The sequence below is a fragment of the Cyprinus carpio genome, chromosome B25 (assembly GCF_018340385.1).
Source record: "Cyprinus carpio isolate SPL01 chromosome B25, ASM1834038v1, whole genome shotgun sequence".
NCBI lineage: Eukaryota > Metazoa > Chordata > Actinopteri > Cypriniformes > Cyprinidae > Cyprinus > Cyprinus carpio.
Genome location: NC_056621.1, coordinates 13,357,313 through 13,383,081, shown reverse-complemented (window position 1 = coordinate 13,383,081; position 25,769 = coordinate 13,357,313). Strand labels below are relative to the sequence as shown.

Here is a 25,769-nt window from a genome sequence, read left to right as displayed (position 1 = left end):
GTGCATCATGTCTCAATCGTCTCAGTACACAGGATTGGGAGACACAGATGTTTTACCCACAGATGCAGCTGAAACTGTATCCAGCCCCACGAGTATCCCTCTGGACTGCCAGGAACTACAGCTAGTATTAATAGCCCTCCAGCACTTTCTGAAGAACTGTATGGAAAAAAAAAACATGTCCTGGTACATGCAATTTGTCATTAGTCTGCATTAAAATCAATCAATAGTAAGTTTTAACGAAGAGGTATAAAATATCAGTCTAAAAGCGGAGTGCTCCTTTGGCTGATTCATGTATTTATACCAGAAAAACAGGTGAGTGGTTTGAAAAGTTCTTTTAGACTTTGTTTAGATTGACAATCGATAGCAATCTTTCTTCTAAAATTGTGGTCACATTAGCAAAATTTTACATAATTCTTTGTTGCAACTGTTTTTGCCCACCTAAATTGAACTGTAGGCATTTAATGCAATGATACACATATAGGTGAACTTATTTTCTTGATTAATTTAAGGAAGTGAGTGGTTTAAATTATTAAATTTTGTTAAAAGTAGAGCACTCTTCAAACACTGTACTGTTATACTTCCTCTATACTACTACTACTACAATGTGATCAAAGTCGTTTTATATTATCTATCTGAATAATTTACTTAAATCTCTTAACTTCCTTATAAGCATTAGAAGCATATACAGTATTGAAGAGCCCTTACAAATCATGGTTACTCTTTTAAAAGCTACATGCGGTGACCTCTAGTGAAACATCACTCTATCTGTGTGCACTCTTGATACATTGGAACTGACATTTGTGTAAAGTTAATATGCATTTATTTTAGGTATGCCCACAGGGGGAAAAAAAGAAAACAAACAATAAAGGTTACAAAGAATCCAAGAGTTTATTTCTTCTCAAATGAAGACTATTCAGAGGAAAGCAGGAAAGAGTTTACCAGACATGTACATCCAGTGTAAATACAAATGTTCGATAAACAAACATCCAGTCACATTCAGCACATGAGATGCACTCGGAGTAATTGGACTCCAGTTTATGGTGGTTGTTCCTCTGCAAAGTTTATTAAACCTAGTCATTGGGTGGCCGTACCAAATGTGATCGAGACAACTGTGCGTTACAACCAACTAAACAGATAACTGACAAACGTAAAACGACTTGAATAGGGAAATACACTGAGTGAAATAATAATACAACAACACCCCTCCATGCTATAGCCAACAACTTCCAGGGAACAATGATCATATTCTTAAAGCTGGATGAAGAATGTGTTATAATGCAAAATAGAAGAATAAAATGTTTCAACAAGGCATTTAAAATCCATGATTTTTCAGCTTCTTCAACATTCACCACAGGCAAAAAAGGCTAATTTTCATGCCCCCATTGGTCCAGGGATCAAAATAGCCTTTTGTGGAACACAAATGTCTGTAAACAGAACTGTTCTGGGGCAGAAACAGAGCGCAAACAACAATACACAATCATTTGGCAAATGACAATCATTGGTGGTCAATTTTTCCACTTTAAGATTCAATAATTAATGGAATTTCTTTTAGAATTTAATGTTAAAAGTAGTGCTGTCAAACAATTAATCACATCCAAAATAAAAGTTTTTGTTTACAATATTTATATATTTTATATTATATATAAATATTAAATATACAAATAACATTTTTCTTAAATATATACATGCATGTGTGTCTATTTATATATACATAAATATACACAGTACACACACATATGTAAACAAAAACGTTTATTTGGGATGCGATTAGTCGCGATTAATTGTTCGACAGAACTAGTTAAAAGGTGAAATTAATAAACAAAGGTGCCCAATTTATGTTTCACAAATACATACTTCTGCACAGACAATATTAGCATGATATTTATTCTAACTAATTAGTCTTCCACTATTTAAGTGGCTATATATTTAGAAAGCCCAAAAGTGCTATTTCGTAAACTTGGTAAACAGCATCCAATCAGTCCAGAGTCTAACCCCATTAGACACATACTGACTCAAAATGATACTAAAAAAAAAAATGAAATTGTCATATTGCTCTAAAGAACAAAATAAAATAAGGCAGAATAAGGCAGGTGAGAAACAAGGCTTAAGACGGATAAACCAAATTAAAAAGCAACAGTGCGATTTAGCACAGCACATTCTGAAATGCATTAAAATTAGTAAACAAAGAAAAGTGCTAGGGACCAATAAGTCAAAAAAATCATGACGTACTACTCTATGACTCTCCTCTCTTAAGAAAGAAAAGCCCTGCTTTTATTCCAAAAGGAACTATTGAAGGCTGCATAGTCAGAAGTTACAAAATAAAAATGTTATGCATAAATGAGTAAAACCGTGTATTTGGAAGAAGAACTTTTGTGTAGCATGTTAATTTTGGAGTTCCCTACACACACTTTTAGAAAAATCATAACATACTACATCCATTACAGAAATTAGTCTGTGGTTCTTTTAAGTAATTACATCTTATTCTGGGGAACAATATAAGTAAACGAAAACTTTTCTCTAACCAGTGCCGACATATTCAAAAAGGCATTAAATACTTCAATAACCTCAGGGCTCAATGACGAGGAATGAGAATATATTACCAAAAGCAGCTAATTCCGGTTTAGTTTGAGCAGTCCTTTATTTGTACACATTTGTTGTATGGGTAAGACTGGTGATATTTTTGTGCTTTAAGTTAAAAAATTATTAAATGACAATTCTGTCATTATTTATGCACTCTGATGTTATTCCAAACCAGTATGAGTTTCTTAAATGAATATTCGGTATGACATTCCTCTGCAGAATACTTGAACCCCATTGACTTTCATTGAATGGACAAAAACAGTTAAAAATTCTTAAAAAAACATTTTCTGTTGCATCCCACAGAAGGAAAAAAAAAGTCATATTGGTTTGGAACAACATGAGGGGGAGTAAACGGTAACATTATTTTCATTTCTGGGTAAATTATCCCCTAAACAATTGACTTTCATTGTAAGGAAAAGAGCAGCTTGGACATCTGACTAAATATCTCCTTTTGTGTTTTACGAGTTTAAAACAACACGAGGGAGAATAAACGGCGAAATATGTATTTTTATGTGCACTACTCCTTTAAAATATGAGGTTGTTTCTAGTTAACACAAGTATCACAAATACTGAAGAGAAAATTGGCGCGCCCCAAGGAACAGTGTGGCCGGCAGTTACGAGCTGCTTTGCGAATATGGATTTCAGTTGACGGTTAAGTCTGTTCCTTTTCCCCCTAAATCACATCTAAAAGCTCTCAGCAACACTTAGTGCAGTGTTTCTTTGTGCAAGGCCAGCGGTGATGCAATTTAGTGAAAATGGCGGTAAGTTCAGAGATGGTTATATGGTCTGACTACACAAGGATGACACAAAGCCCTCCAAGAGACACAAAGGAGTACCAGCTCCTGTTCTGACACACAATGAACCCCTAACCTTATAAAACAAGACCCATCCTGTCAAACACTTGTGTAAGATTATAGTACTCTGTTTGAGAGAACATTTTATAAAATACTCCTCCTAATACTCATGTAGAATCTAGAAGACAATATGAAAAACAGTTTCTTTGCAGTTTCTCCATCGTTTTGGGTTGGAGATGGGCTGGACAACTTCTGGAAGCCATCATCTCCGTATAGGGGTTTAGGATAGTGCTATATTAAGGTTAGGGCTGTCTTATGGACTACCTTATGTCATATGTTGATCCAGATGAGACTATGTCTCTGGGTTTGTCACTGTCGTAGCTGCTGTGGAATTCAGGATCTTCATGTACTGAGTGTGAATGGCATCGAAGGCCTCGTCCCGATGAATCATGGCACCAAACACTAGAGGCTGTAGAAAAGACAAGTGACAAAATTCTTAGTGTGCTTTCACATTGGACAATGTCTGACATCAGTACTGGGTTCACCTGGTTAGCATAATAACTCAATTTGATGCCCGATTTGAAATCCATTTTAAATGTTACAATTAACATCTTTGATTATGTCTCATTTCGTATAATATAACCAGTGTTATAAATGTAGTTTCTCTTCAGTTATTTCAGTTAGTGTGCAAGCTAAACAATTAGCCTACTTGCTTCTTCTTTAGCTAAAGTGGTGAACAGCTGCTGCTAGCCCTCACTGACGGACTAGTGCTGATGACACAAATGTTCCTTGATGTGGAGCCAATAATAAAATGTGGAAAGGAACCTGGCAGGAAGAGGGGGTGGAACTGAACTCTGGTGTGAAAATGTGAAAATGGCCTTGAAACAACTTAATACCCTAATATTAAGAGCTAATTATATAATAAAAGTAAGAATTAAAAAAAAAGTGTTACATGGGGTAGCTTAATTATTATTAATTATTTTAATTAATTCATTTAATGAAACCTGTGTGCAAAGGATTGTGTAAAGGCTTTTTAATTGTTACAAAAAAAATCTGTTTCAAATAAACTCTGTATTCATCAAAGAATCCTAAAAGTAACAGTTTTCAACACTGAAAATAATACGTTTCTTGAGCAGCATATTAGAATGATTTCTGAAGGATCACGTGACACTAAAGACTGAAGTGATGATGCTGAAACTTCAGCTTTGCTATCAGAGGAAAAAAAAATACATTCTTAAACATTAAAATACAAGACTCATTGCTATCAGAGGGAAAAAAAACTTTTTTCCCTGTATTTTTGATGTGTATGTGTATGTATATATATATATATATATATATATGTATATATATATATATACACACACACACACACACACACACACACACACACACACACACAGAGATATGCAGTACCTTTAAAGTGGATGGCGCTGTAATTGAGATCCCCATCCCAGATCCAGGCAATACTGACAACACTTTGTACTGTTAACAAGAGTGGAGAAATACAGTAAGATACTAAGCATTCCATAAAAATAAGTCATTGAACATCAATAAAACATCTGGCAGACCTTCTGAATATCTGTGATGTCTTGGAGCTTGATGACTTTATTTTTCTTCGAAGATGTCGCCCGGGAGCTGGAACTCTCAAAACACAGGTAACTAAAAACAAAAAACACACACATTTATCATAAGGTACTATGCTGACCTAACAATGCCTATAGGTCTTATACCTCAAGTACAACTAAACATTTACACCTTTGTTTAGAGAAAATGTAATTCGTAAATATTGCTATTTAATGCAATGTTGCTGATTCTGAAAAACCCCCAAAACGATTAATTTGCAAAAAAGCAAAAAAAACAAAAACAAAAACAACAACTGCTATTTGAACATCTGAACATGCATACTTCTCTGTGACGTAGAGGACACCATTGCGGATGTAGTCGGTTGGCATTTTTCTGTCCCTGTTGATCAAGCAACATCGCCATCCGTTCTCACACACTGCGAATCAAATCACATATTGTTTTACAGTCAAACAACAGCAAACACATATGAAAATGTTCAAAGGATAGCATAGTTTCTCTTCCCACCTGGCAGGGGGCGCTCATTCTCTGACAAGTTGAAGACTTCATGAAAAGGCCCTCTTTTGGTGTTGTAGGCCCGCCCGCTTTCATCCTCACGGCCAATCCCGCATGACATCCCGGCAGACTGATTACCACGCGCCACCACCGGCTGGATCTGCTGTGAAGAACAAGCGAAACAATTCATTTAGGAGCAGGACGTGTAAGTACAGCCCCCAGAACTGCAAGGTTCCTGTGTACTGGTGAAGGATCAATGCTATCCTTTAATGCCTAACCAGATAAAGAACAGAATTGATCCTAGATCAGCACTTGAGGGCCCCAATAGCAGCACCCATGTGGTGGAAGCTTGTCAATCATCATTAAACCAGTGTATGTTATTGAGCCAAGCAGCAGTGGTGACCTAGCAGAGTGAATGATGGTCAGTGGCTCAGCTGCATGTGGACTCCTGAGATCAGCTGGTGCCAGATTCAGTTCTCTGGGTTGGATGCCAAACACTAGCGAGGGATGCCTGAAGGGTGCCTGAGGACCGGCGCAAAGCTCAAAGCCAGAGGTAAACAGCCACTTATCATAGGTATTACCATTCACCAACACATTACCAAGATATTAGTTTATTTATGTGTTAGAAGTTTGGGGCTGAAAAACACAGATGCCGTTTGAGTAAGATTTATGGGCATTTCTTCAACTATGGGCACTCTTAGGTCGATTTTCCTCTAAATAAACAGAAGAACTTTTTGTTATACACCATAAAATGATTTAAAATTTAAATGAATAAATAATTCAAATTGGATACACATTAAAATCTAGAAACTTTGCAATGCTATCATGATTTATTTTTGCTTTATTCTTATTTGTTTGTGAATAGATTTTATTGTTTTAAATTAAAAATATAACAGTATTTATTAATATATTAAACCGATAACAACAAAAACATTAACAAAAATAATTAAAACAAACTAAATCTTAGCATGACAATAAATAATAAAGATTAAAAATGATTGTTGTTGTTATTGTTGATGGAATACATTTAAATATTTTAAATACAATTTCAAATGAAATCCTTCATGCATTATTATTATTGATAAAAATATACAAAAAAACCTATTTGTCTTACTAATACTAATACTACTACTACTAATAATAATAATAATATAAAGAACAAAATAAAGCCATTTTATACACTGATTATGTAAAAATGTGATAAAATCTCCTGTTAATCAAGTATTTTTAATTTGTTTGTAGGAAAATTATGCTAAACATACAAGTCAAGTGGCCACAGTTAAAGAAACACCCTTATATTTGCAGAAAACTATTCTTCATCGTGCATAGAGAGAACCTCTGCAAATACAACATCTGTAAAAGAAATGCTGACTAACTCTGACACAACTTGACTAAAATGTAGCTTATTCAAAGCCAGCGCTCAAACGTGACAAAACCTGGATCCAACATCTCTTAAATGACCACACTTAAAGTAAATGTATTCATGTATCATTTGATTTCTAATATAATTCATCTGATCTCTACTTAAGCAACTGTAAAGTAGCTTAATTAAAAAAGACACCGTGGCCACACCAGAAGAGCCAAGCTTTTCAGAGTTTCCAGCCACCTACACAAGACATTTATATAATCATGTGGGGGAAAAAAAAAAATCTGAAAGTTGTATATGAATACAGAGATGATGTTTCCTTTAATTTCTCAACAAATGTTTCCATTAAAATTATGTAAAAGCTTGACTTCTCTGATGTAGTCACCGCTTTAAAATACTATTAGGCTTATTCTACCACGCTATACTATACAACAGAGAAACTCTCAGATATAAACCCTGTATGTCACACACACACACTCAGAATATCCACACTATCTGTCTGATGACATTGGATCAAAAACATCTTAAGAATGTTTCTTTACATTCCTGTTGACGTTCTGGACAAATCAGTGAGAAGATGCATTTTGAAATCAACAGTTTTTGATCCAATTGCCAACAGATGTTTTCATTGTCATATTGCATATTCCTGACAACACACACACACATATATAAACACACATATGCAGGACCAGCCATTGGTGGCAAACACAGGCACTGTTGTAAAACCAAAGGCCACACTAGATCCCTACCTTTTCAAACCCAGACAGCTGAGAGAGGAAAAATAACAGAATAAACATGTGACCATCACACAAACCAAAATCCTACCATTAATTAACTTTATGTATCCTCTGTTGCCTACAGACACCTTTATGTCTTGATCTGTCCTCTGTTTTGTTTATTTATTAATTTTTGTTAGATTATTTCTTTTAAAATCTCATTTGGCATTATATTTAACTGATTTGAGATGTGTGTTACTTGTACCAAGGTTAAAACTCTTATTCTATATAAACTCTAGTACTATATAATAATAGTAACATAATATGTTACTACATATTCTTATTGCCATCTTGGCCAAGTCACTCTTGTATAGGAGATGTTAAATGAAGGCTACTAACTACAAGAGGAAGTCAATGCTCATTTTCAGTCATAACTGACGAGTTCCTCCTCACAAAGAGACAAAGAGGAATCAGGATTAATATTTTACAAGCTTTTTGAATGGGAACAATGAGAGGGCAGATGCACACAGTTTCACTCACCCGTCTGCTCAGAGTGGCATTGTTACGCTCTTTGAGTTGTGGGTCTGTGGGTAAATTGGTCCAAACAATGTAGGGTGTGTCATACTTGTCCCTCAGTTTGGGGCAGCTTTTGAAGATGAAGTCGATGATGAAGAATTTAATGCCGGCATAGACACCTGCAAATTTTGCATATAACAACAAGTGGAAATTAGAGATTTGAGCGCCCCCTCCCAAAAAAAACCAAAAACAAAACTGAAGGTGTTGTCACGCGTCAAACTGAATTTCTTACCAATCATGAAGCCCAAGAGTTTATATGGCAGCAAACAGGAAGTGATGAAGGCCACCCACAAACCAACATACAGTTTCTGTGTGATTTCAGGCTGCACCCACATGAACAAGCTGCAATGAAAACACAATCATATATATATATATATATATATATATATATATATATATATATATATATATATATATATATATATATATATATATATATATATATATATATATATATATATATAACAATCATGTCATGAATCAGCTCAAAATTTTTTTAAAGCAGAACTGAATGACGTCTCAAGCATTACACAGTCATACCACCTGCTCCCACAACTCAATATCTCATAATATAACATACTCACTTTTTAATCTTTTCCAATACGTCTGCCATCTTTCCAAATAGATTCTGCGAATACACATCACTTGTGTGTCAACAGCTTTATGTGTGAAGCAAAGCAAAAGGTGTCTGTATTACACTATTATCATCACAGCCAGAACAAGGCTACAAATCCCTTACCTGGGCTTTCTGTGCGACATCCAACACTAACTGAAACTTCTCTGAGACTGTAAGATCTTCCTTTGGAGGTTCCTAATAAAAACAACAGAGCATTAAGGTTTTTTCCCCCCAAGAAAATTGTAACAAAATGAAGTTAATGATTCAAAACGAGGCTTATATTTACCACTGGTTCGGAGACCTCAGGCACAATGCTCCACTGTATCCTCCAACCTTAAAATACAGACCAGAACAGTTTTGGTATGTATAATTCACAAACAATAAAGCAAAAATAAATAAATAGTTTGAAGCCAATTTTTACATTAAAGTATTTAATTGTAACAGTTAAAAAAAACAAAAAAGCAATAAAAAAAATACATTTCAGTATCTCTTTTTATATTATTTGTTAACTGTATTTAATAAATCATTTTAGGTTAAATAATAATTAAAGGGATATCTAATTATAATGCCATTCAACCAGCACGTGGGTTTGTGAACTACTTCTGAATTGAACCAGTGACAGATAATGTTGGACGTACTTTGCTATGAGGTAATTCAAGGACAACCGCAGAATGGCTAAAAATAGAAACATGGGAATAACCCAGCCATGCCAGGCAGCATTCATATAGATCTGTGGAAAAGATGAGAGGGAAGAAGACATTAAAATGAAGGATGGCATGTCGAGGCCATGTTAAAACCATGTCAGCCACCACACAGAAAAAAAAGTGGTGTCACTAGTCATCAACACTTTTGTATTTTAAGATTAGCCAACTGTTATCACACTGACCTACTAAACATTAAACAGTGCAACTAGTCACGTTAACATGTTACTTTAACCTGAGGCAGGGCTTTTCTGTGTCTGGAGATGTACAGATAACAATGAGCTTGGCGACATGTTTTCATTACGGTAGTAAAACAGTGGCCTAATGCTTAGAGAGTTTGACTCCTAACCCTAAGGTTGAGGGTTTGAGTCTCGGGCCGGGAATACCACGACTGAGGTGCCCTTGAGCAAGGCACCGAACCCCCAACTGCTCCCCGGGCGACGCAGCATAAATGGCTGCCCACTGCTCCGGGTGTGTGTTCACGGTGTGTGTGTGTGCACTTTGGATGGGTTAAATGCAGAGCACCAATTATGAGTATGGGCTCACCATACTTGGCTGTATAACATGTCACTTAAAACAGACACTTTGGACCGGGTGGATACATGAACATGATAAACAGTGATGAATAGGGTTTGTGTGGGTTGTGCTCACAATAAAGGCGATGGCTGACGTGTAGACAGAGTGGCAGCTGGATAAGGCAGAAAGGTTCCTCATGAAGTTAGTTACAGGCTTAGCACCCCGTTCTGAAAACACACAGACCAGAACACACTCAGTTTCATGTCCGTGACACAGTAGAGGTGATGGGAATTAAAACAGAGGCTAATTGGGAATTAAAATGGGGCTGTAATCAGTTAAAATATCTAGTGCTATGGCTTGGAGGGGTTTTTCTGGGATGCGGAATGAAAACACTCACTGAGTCGTCTCATATTTTCAGTTAATCTGCAAAGAGGAGAAAAGAAAATTAATTATTTAATGAGATCCGTTGGGAGGGTGAAATTATAAAGCCAGAAATAGCACACATCTCAACATTACAACACTTCGCTAAAATACACAATATAAAAGTATAGAACATAAAAAATAAAGTCTGATTGAAAAATCACCCCAGCTTTAAAACTGCATCTGAGTCATTGCTATTATGCAGCACATTTTTATGGTTCCATCTGAATATATTAGACAAAATATGAAAGTCATTTTAGTTTTCTTTTCATAAACATCACAATTAACTGAATTATAAATCATTCAATTCTCAAATTTACTACTCCAATTTTTTTTTTATAAAAAGGTTCCAAACAAACTTTCTTTTCTTGGAAATGTAAAAAAAAAAAAATTCCCATCATGTTTTTCATTTTTAATGTAAAAACATAAAAAAATAGCAGAAATATTATACAAAAATTATATTATTTTATTTGACTATATTGTAAAATGAATGGAATGGGTTAATTTTTGTTTAAGTCTGGTGTACCTTTCTCATAGAAATACTTCCTTAAAATACTCATAAATTACAGAGCACTTCAGTATAGAACTGGAATGACCCATCCATGGCTTGAATGGTTCTTTGTTCAACCTCTCTTCAAAATCTGTAAATGATTAAAATCTAAACAAACCAAAGGAGGCTTTGTTTGGGCTGGTTACCTTTTAGCACTTAGTGGTTCCTCAGTCTCAACTGTATTTTCCTCGGGCTGAAAGCGGAAATCTTCGATATAAACACCAAAGCGCTCATAGAGCCATTTCCACAGCCGAGAGCTTAAGGTCACCTTCTGTTTGTCCCCTATCAGTTAAAAAAAAAGCAGAACTTCAGCTAAACAGATTCAAAACATGAGCATCTACTACCTAACATGACTATAATACTGTCAGAAATCAAACTGTGCATTACCACAAACAGTAATCAATGGAAGAATTGCACAAAAAAAAAAAAGACAGAGAGATATTTTAAGAATGGTGTCCAAAGGAAAAGGAAGCCTGGTTTGGCAATTTTTGGGGATGTTTAATTACAGGTCAAATTAAATATGAAAGCTGTACACAAAATAATAAAACTCAACAAAACATCTGAAGCATGAATGAAAGCGATTGTCAAAAGCTAGATCCTCTATCAATCAGCTGAAGTGATGGATAAATTATAATCATGCTCCTCTCCTCAAATGAACTACAGAATAAGGACACTGGTTCTCATTCACTAATAAAGTGTTCTTAACCACACAGTACAAAACTGCCACACAATTTCAGGCAGAACAGGTGCGCTTGCAATTCAATTGGTTCATCTTGTTCTAATGTTGATGAATCCGGATTATTCTAGATGAGGGACTGTGTGTCCGCAGCTAGTAATTACACGACACACATCCAAACCATCTCTATGTGAGAACACACACACACAGCAAGAGTAAAGCCAAATGTGTCATTCTCAAAACCAGATGAAACACAAATACATCTTATTTAGGTCTAGACATGCGTTCATGTTTTGGGCCACTCAATATTACTCAATTCATTCATCAAAAAAGCCTGGATTTTTATGAATATTACAATATAATGCATATTATTTTTATTACTCAGGTATAAGACTTACTGTAGGGTCACTTAGTTGTTCATTTTTTAATAATACGGTGTATATAAAAATCTATTCACCTTATGTAGCTTTCTTTTGCTAAATAGTCTATATGTATATTAGTATTCTGTTAAGAGAATAAGAGACAAATGTGTTGAAAAAACAACAACAACATGAATAATGAATAAGCCTGTAGGGGTTAAAACAACAACAACGGGCAAAAGTGAAAATGATAAAGTATTGATTTTACAGATTAAAATGTCCATATGAATGTGCAAGTGAGTCTCTTAACTATAGACCTATAAGGAGGAGGATGAACGGAACTTTACCTGTTCCATTGACAGAAGTGACTTGTGGTTTTGGAGGTGGAGGTGGTGAATCTTCTAGTCTGGACCAAGCACACATATTGCTTTACTTGCAGTATTAACAACAAATAAATACATGAGTAACTAAAACTAAATGTAGCCAAATGTAGCTGTGGGAAACTTTACTGTGGAAGAGCATCACCTCTCATACCTGGATCTGAGAATTTCATTCATTTTCTGCTCTAGATCAACTCTTTTGGATTTCTCTTTCTCCAGCTCCTGCTTCAGAGTCTCGACATTTGTCTCCTCTCTGAGCTTCCTCAACTCCTCCTCTGTGGGCAATACACAAAGAAAAACAGTTTGTTTTAATGCATGATTGAAAGACTGAAAAGATGGCTGTTGACTTCAGGAAACTCAGTGGAAGTCACACATAAATCAGCAGTGGCGTGGTTTCACTGGAAATGTTCAGCATGCTTGAGGTTATTTTTGTCACAGACATCAAATACACAAGTGAAAGAAAGATGAGTCAGCTGATTGTTGTTGCAAAATAAACCCTGCCAACATCATCAAGATCTTGTATCATCCTCTTTAGGTTTATTTTTCAGTGATGACAAAAATGTACTTTATATTGCTTATCATATGCCTAAACAAACAAACATGAAATATTGATTTTATATCTATGAAAAAAAGACTGTAGAGCACCATTATAAAATGTATCTGACATCACAATGGTGCATCTGCCCAATCAGATTCAAGTATTTCTGTAACAACAGCGCTGTAACAAAACAAGCCAAAAACAAAACAAAAAACACAAAATCAAAATCAAAATAAAATAAAAAATAAACAAACATCAAAACATAAAAAACAAAAGAAACAAAAACCAAACCAAAATAAAAATAAAAACATAAAAAACAAACAAACTAAAAATTATAAAAACAAAACATAACACCTACAACATTAACTAAAACAAAATCAAGAAACATTAAAAGAAATTCAGCAAAAACGTTTTAAAGTTTAAAGCTGCTGAAAGCATTTTTAAATAGTGTAAAAAGAATAAATCTCTGTACACAACAAATCTTAATCAGAGTGCAGCCAGAGCGCATTCGTCACTCAGAAAACAAGGAGATGGCCTCCTGCCAGTCCTGTAGCTGCAGGGCTACACAAGGCCTACACAAGAACAATGACATCACAAAGATGACACTAAATTAAGCGGTCTCACAGGAAAGGACGCTTAGCAGAACAGCCAGAAGAGGATCTGAAAGACAGCGCAGGACAGATTGTTCTTAATCTAACAAAAGGTAAAATATATTGTAACACTTCTAAAAACACCTTCACAGCATGTTTTCTGAAAACACCTTTCTGCCTCTCGACTCTCATACACAAACATAACAGTCCTGATCGAGTAGTTTTTCCACCTGCCCTCTATCGCATATAATACCTGCCTCAAGGTTGCCTGGAACACAAGCTCATCTTCATCTATAATTCAGCAGTTCCTGCGTCTCGCACAGAGGCGCTATAGTCATGATAAAGACCCCCTGCCACTAACTCAAGGGCAGGTGTGCCAAAGAGAAGACATCAGAATCCAGATGATCAGTGCAGACCCCAGGGGCTGTCGCTAAACCCGGAGCTAGCGGTCAACAAGCTGTTTCACAATATTAACACAATAGACTGAAATGAATATTTTTAGCCTAATCTAATCTCTCATATGCTGCTTCACTTGACAGCCTGTTCAGATAGTTAAGCAACTGGAAAGCATGCAAATTAATTTTTTTTCCAGTTGGATTATTAGTTTAATAATTTAAAAGACTATAATATATATCATGTGATAAGCTGTGTAATGAGAAAAAGATATGACTCTTCAGTTTATCTAAATGTAATGGAATAAGCTGAAAATAAAGACATTTATGACCATGCTTACATTTAACCTACTTTTTTTCTAGATTTTCTATGCCAATTGAGGGGGAAATTCACTAGAACAGATGTCATGATAAAATGTGTTAAACCACACACACACACACACGCACACGCACACGCACACACCTAACAACAAACAAACTCAAACAAAAACACAACAAAACAAAAAACTGAAGCAAAAAAATAAACTATTAAAATGTGTTTAACAAAACACTGCAGATGCAACAAAAAACAAACTCAAAAACAAAACACAAAACAAATTCAAACCAAAACAAACCAAACATAAATGAACCAAAAAAACAAAAAAAAACAAACAAAAACTAAAAAAAAATTCAAAACTACTGTAAACATTTTTTTTTTAACTATTGTACAAGGCTTAAAACATCACAGAAATAGATGTTATGAGAAAACACACATACATATACTTACTTTATAATATGTAAAATAATTAACCACAGAGCACTTACAGATATCCTAATCTCCTGTTACATGTTGTGCAATGTTTAGGAGCTTTACATGAATAATCCTTTTGGGAACATTTGCAAGATTTGTGGTATTGTGTGAGCTTTGTACGCTCTGGTACACGACTTCACTTTCTACAGTCAGTGAAATGTGGCAGAAATAATCATGTAAGCAGTTATTAATTCTTGCCATGCTTGAAGCACTAACATATTTTTGTTGCAAAGTACAGATCATGAGACACTGGACTCAAACAGCACTTACTGTAAACATAAGGGTAACTAACTGTAAACTAACAACCCACAAGTCAACAGGGAAATGTAATAAAACCTTAGTGCAACAAAATAGTGTTTAAACATTAAGGAGCTGCTTAGTCACACTGTACTTTGGCTACTTTTGCACTCAGGTTAGAGGTGAGGGTGTCATTTTCTGTGCCAATAGTAGCACCAAAGACAAAAAAATTATATAATTATACACATATATAACAAATGGAAAAAAAAATTGTTGATTATTTAAATAAACTCAGATTTTTTTATATGACAATGGAATTGCATAATTAACTCATAAGCAATCAGCACACTGTTCAGGCGGTAACTATAGGGAAGGAAAAAGAAATGTGAACAACATTTCTATGGCTTGATAAAGACATGTTCATTGCGTTTGCCAGATTCCTTTCTTCACTGAAGCTGTGTTCTGTCTGGCTGACACATGAAACTTGGGCCTCAGTTCACACTAACTTGGTAAACCGGAAAAGGCTTGAAAAAAAAAAAAAAAGATAACATCTAATGGCCCATCTAGATCAAAGCAATTAAGGATATGAAAGCCTTTCTGACTGACAGCATCCTTTGCATAATCAGCCTCTGCCAAAAAGACCCTGGACACAACAGTGGAAGCTACACCAAACCAAAGCTAGCTCATCATACAGTCATCTGATTAGCATTAGTGTGAGAAAATACTGCAATGAATGCCCTTCATAATTGACAATGTGTATATTTGTATTATATTCTGACTGAGGAAGGAGTCAACAGCTGTCAACACAACTCTATTGTAAAACAGAGACAGCTGCAGCTTCCAAAGCGGTCATGTCATATGATCCAAGAACAGTGACATGAAAATGAGAAGCATGAAGATATGTCTTATGATCTTATAACTGTTTGTTACTGGCCACTATACCAACATTCTCAAGATTCACTCTACTCAAGATCACTGCTTAATAGCTCCTTAGACTTAACTTTATGATCAGAACTGTTAATAAGCAAAACACTGTTTTCTTGAACACTTGATTGGCATTGAGCAGTGAAACATGGCCACTAAAATGTATTTATTTACAATTATTTTGCATCATGCACTGCTTTGAATCACCTCTACACTCTCTAGCTAACTCAAAGATAGTGATTCATCAGGTTTTGTCTTTTTCTAAATAGGGAGGCTTCAGTTGTATAACAAACTATTAATAAGTTCAGTCTGCTTTTATGGGCAGCAACAGTTTGGCAGTCCCGATCTGACCTTTTGCTGCTTTCCAGTACTGCAGTGCTTGAGGGCAATGAGCGCGCACACACACACACACATACACATACACATACACATACACATACACACATATACAAATACAAACACAGGCTCTAAAAATAGACCAAACACTCCCAACCCGGTAACACACATCTAATGTTCTGTTTAAGCCCATATAATGAAAAGGGGAATCGAATTATCATGTGGTGAACAAGATAATATCATACATCAACAATCTGGAAAAAAAAAAAAAAAAATCAAACAGACAAAGAAAAGGTGATACGTCACCAAAAAAAATGTATGCTACTGTAGATCTGTTATGTGTGTGTGTGTGTGTGTCCCGGTATTCCCTATGTTACAGTATGGGGACCAAATATCCCCACTAGCAAAGTAATACCAGTCAATTTCATCCTTGTGGGCACATTTTTTTGGTCCCCATAAGGAAAACAGCTTATAAATCATACAGAATGATCTAAAAATGCCGAAAGTTTTACGCTTTAGGGGTAGGGTTAGGGTTAGGGGATAGGAAATAAATACAGCTTGCACAGTATAAAAACCATTATGACTATGGAGAGTGCCAATAAAACATGAAAACCAGTGTGTGTGTGTGTGTGTGTGAACCCCAGTGGAGAGCTAATCTCTGCTTCTAAGAGTCTCACTAATTGAGAAGTGGTACAGGTCAGAGGATCAGCAGTAGACATGGTGGGTTTATCGCTGTAAGGTGCACGCAGCTCCAGCATTAATGAGAGTGATCTCACTGCACTGCTCAGGGAGATAAACCGACACACCGTGAGCGATCACCTATTTAGCTCGTGATATATTACAGATCTCCAGGCCTGAGAGGACAAATCGCTTTTTCCTGAAGAGCCGTTTCTTACAAATTCTGGATATGCAAGTTGAAAGTTCATTTTGAAAAATCTGAGAACGGGTTCATATAATATAATAGCTCGGATTCCAAAGCATTTCAAGATATTATAGGTGTGGTTTAAGGTAAGCAATTCCTAAAATAATACAAATTATCATTATAAAGACTATAATTTTATTAAAAGTAAATTTTAAAAAATTCACAGCCTGGCTAATGAACATTAATTAGGTAAAGCATTTCAAATGTTTATCTGAGGACCTGTGATAATAATTTAATAAGATGTAACCATGTTAAATAAGGATGCTGTGGAAATTACTCACGAAGAAAGTGCTTTTCCAGTAAGGCTATCTCCAGGTGACCTTTGACCTCATTGAGTCGGTCAGCATCACTCATCTTGTAGTCCTGGATGGGAGCAGCAGACATGGTCCCTGAACCAGCCTGGAAACAAAGAGTAAGAGAAAATATGAGAAGCTTAAGGTTCACAGCAATGACAACATTAAATAGCTGTTAAGGTTCAATTAAACATCGGAATGATCGTCTAATGGACACGAACAATACTGGATATGACCACGTTACAGTCTAATAAAAGAGAGTCCATTAGCATCTGTGGCTCCAGCCTGCCAGAGACATTACAGCATCGTCTTCACAGAGGTTCAGCATAACCAGGATTCGACAAATCACAGCTCTAGCCACCAACCGGACGCCAGTGCGGCAGCTGTAACCATAGTAACCAGCTCACGAACTCACAGAGACAGAACAGATCTCTTAGGTTAGCTTTCCTGTGCTTATCAAATTATGTGCAGCAAATGCAATTTCTTTGAAAATGTGCTTGGACGAGGCCATCCTATATAAAAGCCCGTAATAACATCATTTTGTCTGAACTTGGCTTCCAATCAGTGCTTTTCTTGTAAAATGTCAAACGAAACACTAAAGGTCAGTGCTAAACACAGGGTGGCATCAGAAACAAATGACCACAGGAAAAGATAGTGCAGCTTTACAAAGATTGCTTTTAAGACTAGGGTCTGTGAAGTCTGTGGATGTGAACGACGGAGGGCAATCTCAGCTGCAGCAACAGGAAGAGGTCATTTATTAGAAAGAAATACACTGGAGCAAATGGATGTTTAGGCTGAAACTCCGTTGGGATTTTGGCTGTCTGCCTCTTAATACAAGGCAAAGAACAGAAACTAAATGCAGGCTGGAAGAAAGTCACAGGAATACATGTTTTTTATTGCTACTATTATTAATAATATTACTCTGAGTATCTGTTCATAAAACTCAAAGGAATATTTGAATTATATTCACATTTCTATATAAACCCCAGTTATAAATAAATCAATATTAGTAATGCATTAGTGGAAGTCTATGGGAAACTATTTTATGGTAACCCACAGACTTCCACTGTAATTGCAGAACTATATATTTTATTTTTTTATTCCCATTGTAAGCAAATTGTCAACAAAAAAGCTGAAACCTCATTCACAACCAATTTCATTTCACATGATATTTCCATCAAAACAGGAGCTGCAAATGAAAATAAAAATAAAAATGGGACTTTTATTTTGATAAGTCATTCCATTTATTTGAGTAGAATAAATCAAATGTTAAATTTTGAATACCCACATTTTTCAAACATTTGCTTGTAATAACATTCCCGGGGGAAAAAAGAAATTCACAAATTTTTAAAAGGTAAGAAATAAATTAAAATAAGCCCACAAATGCAAGGTTTACTAACTGTAACAGTAAAAACAATAAAAGCTAACTACCCACATTTGAGAATTATGAACTAATTTCTGTATCCAATACAAAATAGATGGGCTGTCACGTCATCTGAAAAATGAACTAAAGAGATTCAGGCCAGGGAAGAAATTTGGAAATTAAGTAAATTATGATTTGAACTGAATGGATTTCTATGAGTCGTGTTACAAAATAGAGGTTAACAATTTTTCACAATCTTATCACATCTCTACACTTTTCTACAGAGACAAACACCACAACCACATTTTTAAAAACGAAATGCATTCAGCACTTTCTGACAGATTCTCCCTTGATATTTCCCACAGATGAAAAACCGTCACTCACAGGGTCTCGCTGCTCTTCTGTTTCTTTGATGGAGCTCCGGTGTTTTACTGGGACGTCGTCATTACATTCGCTGTCAGATGCGTTGGGGGACTCGGCAGGGTCCAAGAACTCATCTCGCTTCGGTCCTCTGAACCTTATCTTATCCAATCGCTTTAGCATGTTCAACACAGAGATCTGTGTCTTTATCTTTACATGGCGGGTGGCAACCCTGTAAGGACAAAAGCATCTTTTGAAACTGTGCAGCAATGAAGAAATAATACTTGTCTTGATATATATCATTATCATTTAGACTACTTTCTGGATTTTTTATTTCTTAATTGCACACATTGAAAAAGAAAAGTACCATTAAATTAATATTTACATACTGAACTGTAGAGGCAACAATGGGCCGTTTGAACTGGCTGTGAAAAAATTGCTACAATCTCAAAGAGATCAGCTGATGTCGGACTAGTGTGGCGCAGGACCCTGTTCTGTACAGTATGTGGGTCAGAGGCAGAGGCCCCATGATCCTCACGGTCATTTTGGCTCATAGCGAGACCCCTGTACACAGCTGATTGTGACAGTTTGATGCATGAGGAAAACCAGACATTGATTTCAAACTTCTCTGGTCTAAAAGTGATTATCTGTACAAATAAACCTACCATTTAAATTACAGCCTCTTGATTTCTTTGATTGTCGGCAAACTTACAAAATCAGCAGGGGATCAAAAAAATATTTTCCCCACTGTATGTGCTGATTGCTATGATAACTAATGAAAACAGCACATTCGGCTGTTAAACTCACAGAAAGATGCAGGTCATGAACTATTGTGCTCTTCCTCGGGCAACGTCTTAAATGTCTTTGTGCATCTAAAAAAATTCCCTGAGAATGCTGAGACTGAAGCACTAACACAGCTTTGCAACATGTGACTGGATTATATATCAAAAAAAAAAAAAAAAAACTCTCCAGGAACCAAAGGCCCATGGTGTTGTACAAAATAATGCTATTGGTGTTCCAAACTCTGCATTCCCTGCAGTTAGTTGACCTTACAGCAAACAAAGCAGGCCTGGGAACAAAGCGGCTGTATGCGTGCCTAGACACTCAAAACCTCCAGCCGAGTTTTAATTTCACTTCCAGAGCTCAGACAACATGCTGTACATGATAATGACAGGACTGAGGTTTAACGCCAGCCGTCTTGTTCTTAAGCAGCCTGAGTTTGGCATCCTGTGAATTAAAAAGGGACTTTTTTGACAATAAGCAGACGCTTCATGCAGCTCACACAAGGGAAAGGGAAATAGCTTGAGCGGTTGATATTTATCACCTGTGTCTAGATCTGTCAGACTTACAATGTTTTATCTCATTAGATTGCATTTTATGAGAAGTTATGACAGGGTGTTAAACATCAAAACTAATCATGTCCTTTCATACAAAAGTTTTGTTTGGGAAAAAGTACTATAGTAAATCAGGCCTACAGTACAATAAAAACATCCTTTCCTCTCTTATGTTCCATAGTGTAAGAAAATAACTTCTGTAAAGGAACAGTTCGCCCAAAAACGACATGATCTTAAGGGAACAGGGTTTGCATGCACACTTTTTAGAAGACTTGGAACATAGCATTCATGTCTGACGGACTATTTTATGGACTAAAAATAATGTATGTATGACTTTCTTTTGTTGAACATTAATATTTTGTGAATCGTCTCAAGTGTTTTTGTCCATGACATAGAACTCTTAGATTGATGTGTTTAGTGCTACTGCTCACGTCCATCAAATGGAGTATACGTTGGCCCTGTCCCAGATGGCACCCTAAACCCACACAAGTCCACACTTTCATTACATAGCGCCACCTTGTTAAGTAGAAATCTGCAGTGGAGTCACCTCATGTTGGGCTCGGCAGAAGAGGGCAGCTAGGTCGCATAGCGGCCACAAAGGGGGCACTCATGAGCATTCTTTTGAAAGCTAATTTTCTGTGTTTCGCTCTGTCTTGTGCGCAGCAATTTTCACACAGCTTTCAAAGTATACTCAACCACGGATAGACAAGTTTGACCCATGCGCAGTACCACCTAATGGACTCTTCTATCTCAGCAACATTCACCTTGCTCCAACTGTTGCGTGCATGGATGTCTTTGGACCATCCTGCTGAAAAAATTTACATCTACCAGACATTGCGTGAGGTATAAATGTTCCAAGTATAACTTGGGCTTACAAGTGCACAAGATGTGTGCGATTTAGGACAGGGCCATAGAAAGACTGTGTGTTCGGCTCTACGCATGCGCCAAGCGTTTGCACCAAATCTGAAGTATACTTTTGGCTTCAGACGAATTCTTGATGGAATATTCCATAAACAATGTAAAAAGGCTTTTGCTAACATTCCCAAAATGTTATTAAGGACCAGATAACTTTACATTAACTTTACCTTCACAGGAGGAAGTAACGTTGCAAGAACCTTTCTAGAATGTTAACCAAAGTTCCGTGAACGTTCCCTAACTGTGAATGTACACTATAATTAACAAGTCTGTTTTACAACAGAAAACAAAACAACATTCTATGACATGATTCTATGCTGTACTCTATTCAAAACGCCACTCTATTGTAACTCAGCACTTACTTATAAGCTACATTATTAACACCCATTACAATTACATCACAGGTAAACACCATGACTACCACAACTATGAGGCCACCGAGCGACTCCCCTTTCACTTTCTCCTTCCCCGACTCTGACAATGAGTTTAGCGGTCAGGCTGCTCGTCTGTACTCCCTTCGACATCTCCATTCCACCAGTCTCTCTAAACACCATCATCCGCCCCTATTGTCATACTTTCTGACAGCAATGCATATCCATTTTTCCTCGTGTACTACACTCTTTACAAGCGTCTAATTAGCACGTTTTATTTCCAAGCATTCTGCTCCAGGGTTTGGCATTTTCATCACCTCGCCGTGTAGTTCAAGTTGGATCTCATCAATAAAACATCGAGGGTTGACACAGTTGCACCATCAATAGATTGCCGATTAATGCCTTGACCTAAAAGCCTTTCGTCACTACGAAACCTCTTCTAGATCGATGCCGTGGAGAATGGCGGCTTTCGCGCGCGTGCAAAATATTGGAAATCGTTTCTTACCTCGTCTTGAGGCTAAAGGATGGTTGTCACATTAAGCCACAGAATATATTAAATAAACCCGTGAAATAAACATGTGTACAGAAAACGTGCTGCAGCTGTGCGACACTAAAAACAATGTGGCACCTTCGCGCTGTAAATGAGTTTGAGGATTCGAATTCGAACGCAACAATGTAACAAAAGCGTCTTCAGGCTGACACATTGTAACATGCGCCCCGCCCGCCGCGGGATTACACCCAGAAAGGCGAAGAAAGTTTTCTTACCCACCTTGCACGGAATTCGTAATTAAGTTTCATTAACAGGAAGGCATGAATGTTCGAGCTTCGCCCCGCTCCGTCACCACCTGCTACCCGCGCGATGATGAGAAACCCGGCGTAAAATACCCAAGCGGACACATTGATCTACCGATGCGATTCCCTGAGCTGTCAGATGTTATTTCCAGCGTTATTACGGATTAGGATCGCATGCAAACGGCAAACCATCATTTGAGGGTTCGTTTCAATCAGTTGTTGATATCCAGCGAGACTCACTTCACACCAGGAAATTTCGTCAATGACAGCAACCGACGCTCTTAAAGGGGCCGATAACTGACAGTCGTCTCATATCAGACAGAAACGCTCTCAAATCTTCCTTCTTCGTGAATGAAGTAAAATGCGCTCAAAATAGTCAATGTATTTTAAATATTAAACAACAATAAAGGGCCTGTTGTGTCTTAACAAGCGAGGTGGACATTAATCCCATAACTCTGTCAAATCCATGCTTAAAGTTTATGCGTCATATACGCACGCGAGGGTGTATGGTTTATCTTTAATTCTTCTGAAGTGGACTTACGCCTTCAGGTCTAGACGGCTATGTGACAGATCTGATTTGACTCGTTTTGGGGTGTTTGCACTGCAGTTAGCCTCGACCGCTGGATGCTTGTGTGTCCACTAGGTGGCGCGCAATGACAGATCATTGTTTTTACTTTTAAACAGCTGAATTGTCAGAGATGACATTCTGTCAATCACACATTATATTATCTAAATTTTTAAATGTTATATTTGACTTGTTTATTCTATACTTCATTGCAAAATACTAGCAAAACACTTTCAAATACTACAATGGGAATTACCAGTGTTCCATTGGTAAAGACATGTTTTTAACACTTCACCATAATTAAGTTTTTATCACATAAATAATCATGTAAATACTATGGTATTTGAGTCTGGTAATCATTCAGTACCATGGTAGATGGGGGAGCATGTTTAATAATTATTTTTTAAATTAATGAATTAATTTTTTTTTAATTTTGTTCACTTAAATTGACTTACTATCATTAAAAAGTTTGGGGTTGGTAAGACTTTTTATTTGATATTTTCTTTTTTTCTTTCATGTTTTTGTCACTTTGCTTACCAAGGCTGCATTTATATAGTTAAAAAATAAAAAAACAACAAAAAAATTACAACTCTATGCTATTTTAATATATTTTAAGATGCAGTTTATGCCTGTAATGCAAATCTGAATTTTCAGCTGTCATTACTCCAGTCTTCTTTGTCACATGATCCTTCAGAAATTGTTCTAATATGCTGATTTGCTGTGCAATAAATATTTTTCATTATTATCAATTAAAAAAAAAACCCATTGTTTTCTTTTCGAGGAAATGGATTTATTTTTATTTATTTTGAATTTTTAGTGATGAATAGAAAGTAAATCTCATAAATGTATTTACTGTCACATACAGTATGTGTCCTTGTTGAATAAAAGTATTAATTTTTAAAAAAAAATTTACATATCTCAAACTTTTGAACAGTAGTGTATGTTGAAGGAATTTCATTACAGCAAAATAATTAGAAATATTAGTCTTTTTTTTGTGAGAGGACAAAAGATACAAGATCATACAGATTTTTAATTAAATCTTTTAAATTCATTTATTTACAATGTTCAAATGTTTTATCAGTGTGAATAGTAAGAATATAAATACCTTATTTTACATGCTGGTATCTAATATCTACGAGCTTTGACAAGTAATGGAGGTATTTCATGGATACACATTTAATCTATCTCATATGATAATGTGTGTTCACTTAAGGACTACTGATCAATAAATGCTTCTGAACTATTACAGATTACATAGTTACTGACCTGACATCACTTTCACATAGACTGACCTTTAACATGAGTAAAAACAAAAGAACGGCTCCCTGAATGTCTCAGTCTGTACTATTTACACAAGAAGTTTGGCAGAGCTATAAAATAGTGGACAGGCACTTTAGGAATCTTTTGATTCTTTGTTGGTCATTTAGATGCAGAGCAAACAAAACACTGTTTTTCTATGTACAGCACTGGCAGAGACTTTAAGGCATGCTGAACATAAGCTGTAAAATACTGTAAGAGGTCATCACTCTAAAACACACCTGACCATTGAAGCCAATGCCAGACAGTGTTTATGATGGTCATCTTCATACTAATAATACGGGGGAAAGAAAATTCAGACATTTGGGGCAAAAAATAAAACAATGAATTAAGCTACATCTGCTTAAAAATGCACAGTATATATATATATAAAAAAACACAATATAAACATTCAAAACAGTGCTGTAAAAAATACCACATTAAACATAAATATTCAATATCGACATCACAATGAAATCCTAATTTACAATTTTACAAATAACCCTATTACACATCTAAAATACAAAATGTCACTATAAACATTACTTACACACCATAAGTCAACTGTTTATGAGTGATGAATTCTGGAATGAACTGTACAAATGGTAAATAATATCAAAGTCTTTTGCTGTAACTCCAGATCAGCTTTATCCATTTCAATGTCAGAAAACTTTTCTGCTCAACTTGGACAATGTAGCACTTTGGAATGCTGGGATAGCTAGCGCCCGGCTTCCTTTTGCATTAAATGAACCTTTTTAAATACTAAAAACAACTTCAGAGCAGGACAATGTTGTGCTTTAATACTAGTGGGGACGCAGAAACTGGTTCAAACCCGCTTCAGTTCATTCAGCGTCCTTCAAGTTGAAGACTCAGATTGATGTTTCATTGCTGCCACTAACAAGAGAAAGAAAGAGAGGGGTTACAATCAGAATGTGACTAAATAAATCCTAATGATCAGCATTTGACCTCCCACTCACTCCGAATCAAAGTCTTCGTCCGGCAGGGTGAGGGGGCTCGTGCCCAGCTCTACGGTCATCCCGTTCAGTGCAGACTGAGGAGGTAATGGAGGTGGTTTGATGATGATGCTGGTGGCCTCAGTTCCTGAGCGAACCCCCTCGTTTGACCCCAGCGATGGAGTCTTTCGGGGGATCTGGGCTGGGTTATAGTCACTGAGCTTCTCCCTCAAGCGGTTCTTCATCTTCTTGTCCGTCAGTGGGGGTGGATATGTGATCTTGTTCTTTAAAATGCCTAATAAAAGTGAATATATAATATTTTAATAGAATATATATATATATATATATATATATATATATATATATATATATATATCTATATATATATATATATATATATACACACACACACACACACACACAATTATTTTATTTAAAATATATAATATATTGTAATTAAATATATATTTTC

The 25,769-nt window shown here is 36.1% G+C and overlaps 2 protein-coding genes across 9 annotated transcripts in view; both read right to left on the bottom strand.

Moving 5' to 3' along the window:
* Positions 1-869: 869 nt before the first annotated feature.
* LOC109087362 (GRAM domain-containing protein 4-like) lies at positions 870-22,756 on the bottom strand. 7 transcript variants are annotated; one of them, XM_042752559.1, is made up of 20 exons: positions 22,461-22,756; positions 19,096-19,303; positions 17,337-17,454; positions 12,481-12,601; positions 12,294-12,352; positions 11,058-11,193; positions 10,339-10,364; positions 10,077-10,168; positions 9,364-9,454; positions 9,011-9,060; positions 8,848-8,919; positions 8,693-8,736; positions 8,341-8,450; positions 8,073-8,227; positions 7,566-7,583; positions 5,463-5,613; positions 5,280-5,373; positions 4,943-5,033; positions 4,788-4,856; positions 870-3,843 (listed from the first exon to the last, which is right to left on the bottom strand). In XM_042752559.1, the coding sequence occupies exons 1-20, from the start codon at positions 22,487-22,489 to the stop codon at positions 3,727-3,729; spliced, it is 1,851 nt and encodes a 616-aa protein (XP_042608493.1). In that variant the 5' UTR covers positions 22,490-22,756; the 3' UTR covers positions 870-3,726. The 7 variants fall into 7 exon arrangements, with proteins under 7 accessions (XP_042608493.1, XP_042608496.1, XP_042608500.1 ...); XM_042752562.1 differs by having other exon boundaries at positions 5,463-5,610; XM_042752566.1 differs by having other exon boundaries at positions 22,724-22,743.
* Positions 22,757-24,093: 1,337 nt separating this feature from the next.
* The window catches only part of LOC109087284 (cadherin EGF LAG seven-pass G-type receptor 1-like), a 50,545-nt gene continuing 48,869 nt past the window's right edge, over positions 24,094-25,769 (bottom strand). For both annotated transcript variants that reach the window (XM_042752727.1, XM_042752726.1), the window contains exons 34-35: positions 25,322-25,592; positions 24,094-25,238 (exon numbers count right to left, since the gene is read on the bottom strand). In XM_042752727.1, the coding sequence (XP_042608661.1) occupies positions 25,214-25,238; positions 25,322-25,592 (296 nt within the window). In that variant the 3' untranslated portion in view covers positions 24,094-25,213. The remainder of the gene's footprint in view (positions 25,239-25,321; positions 25,593-25,769) is intronic.

Coding starts and splice junctions, on each gene's coding strand:
- LOC109087362 (XM_042752559.1), bottom strand. CDS start 22,489: ATGAAACTTAATTACGAATTCCGTGCAAG. Junction 12,602..17,336: donor ACTGGAAAAGCACTTTCTTC/GTGAGTAATTTC, acceptor TATTGCCCACAG/AGGAGGAGTTGAGGAAGCTC. Junction 8,451..8,692: donor GTATTGGAAAAGATTAAAAA/GTGAGTATGTTA, acceptor TTTTCATTGCAG/CTTGTTCATGTGGGTGCAGC.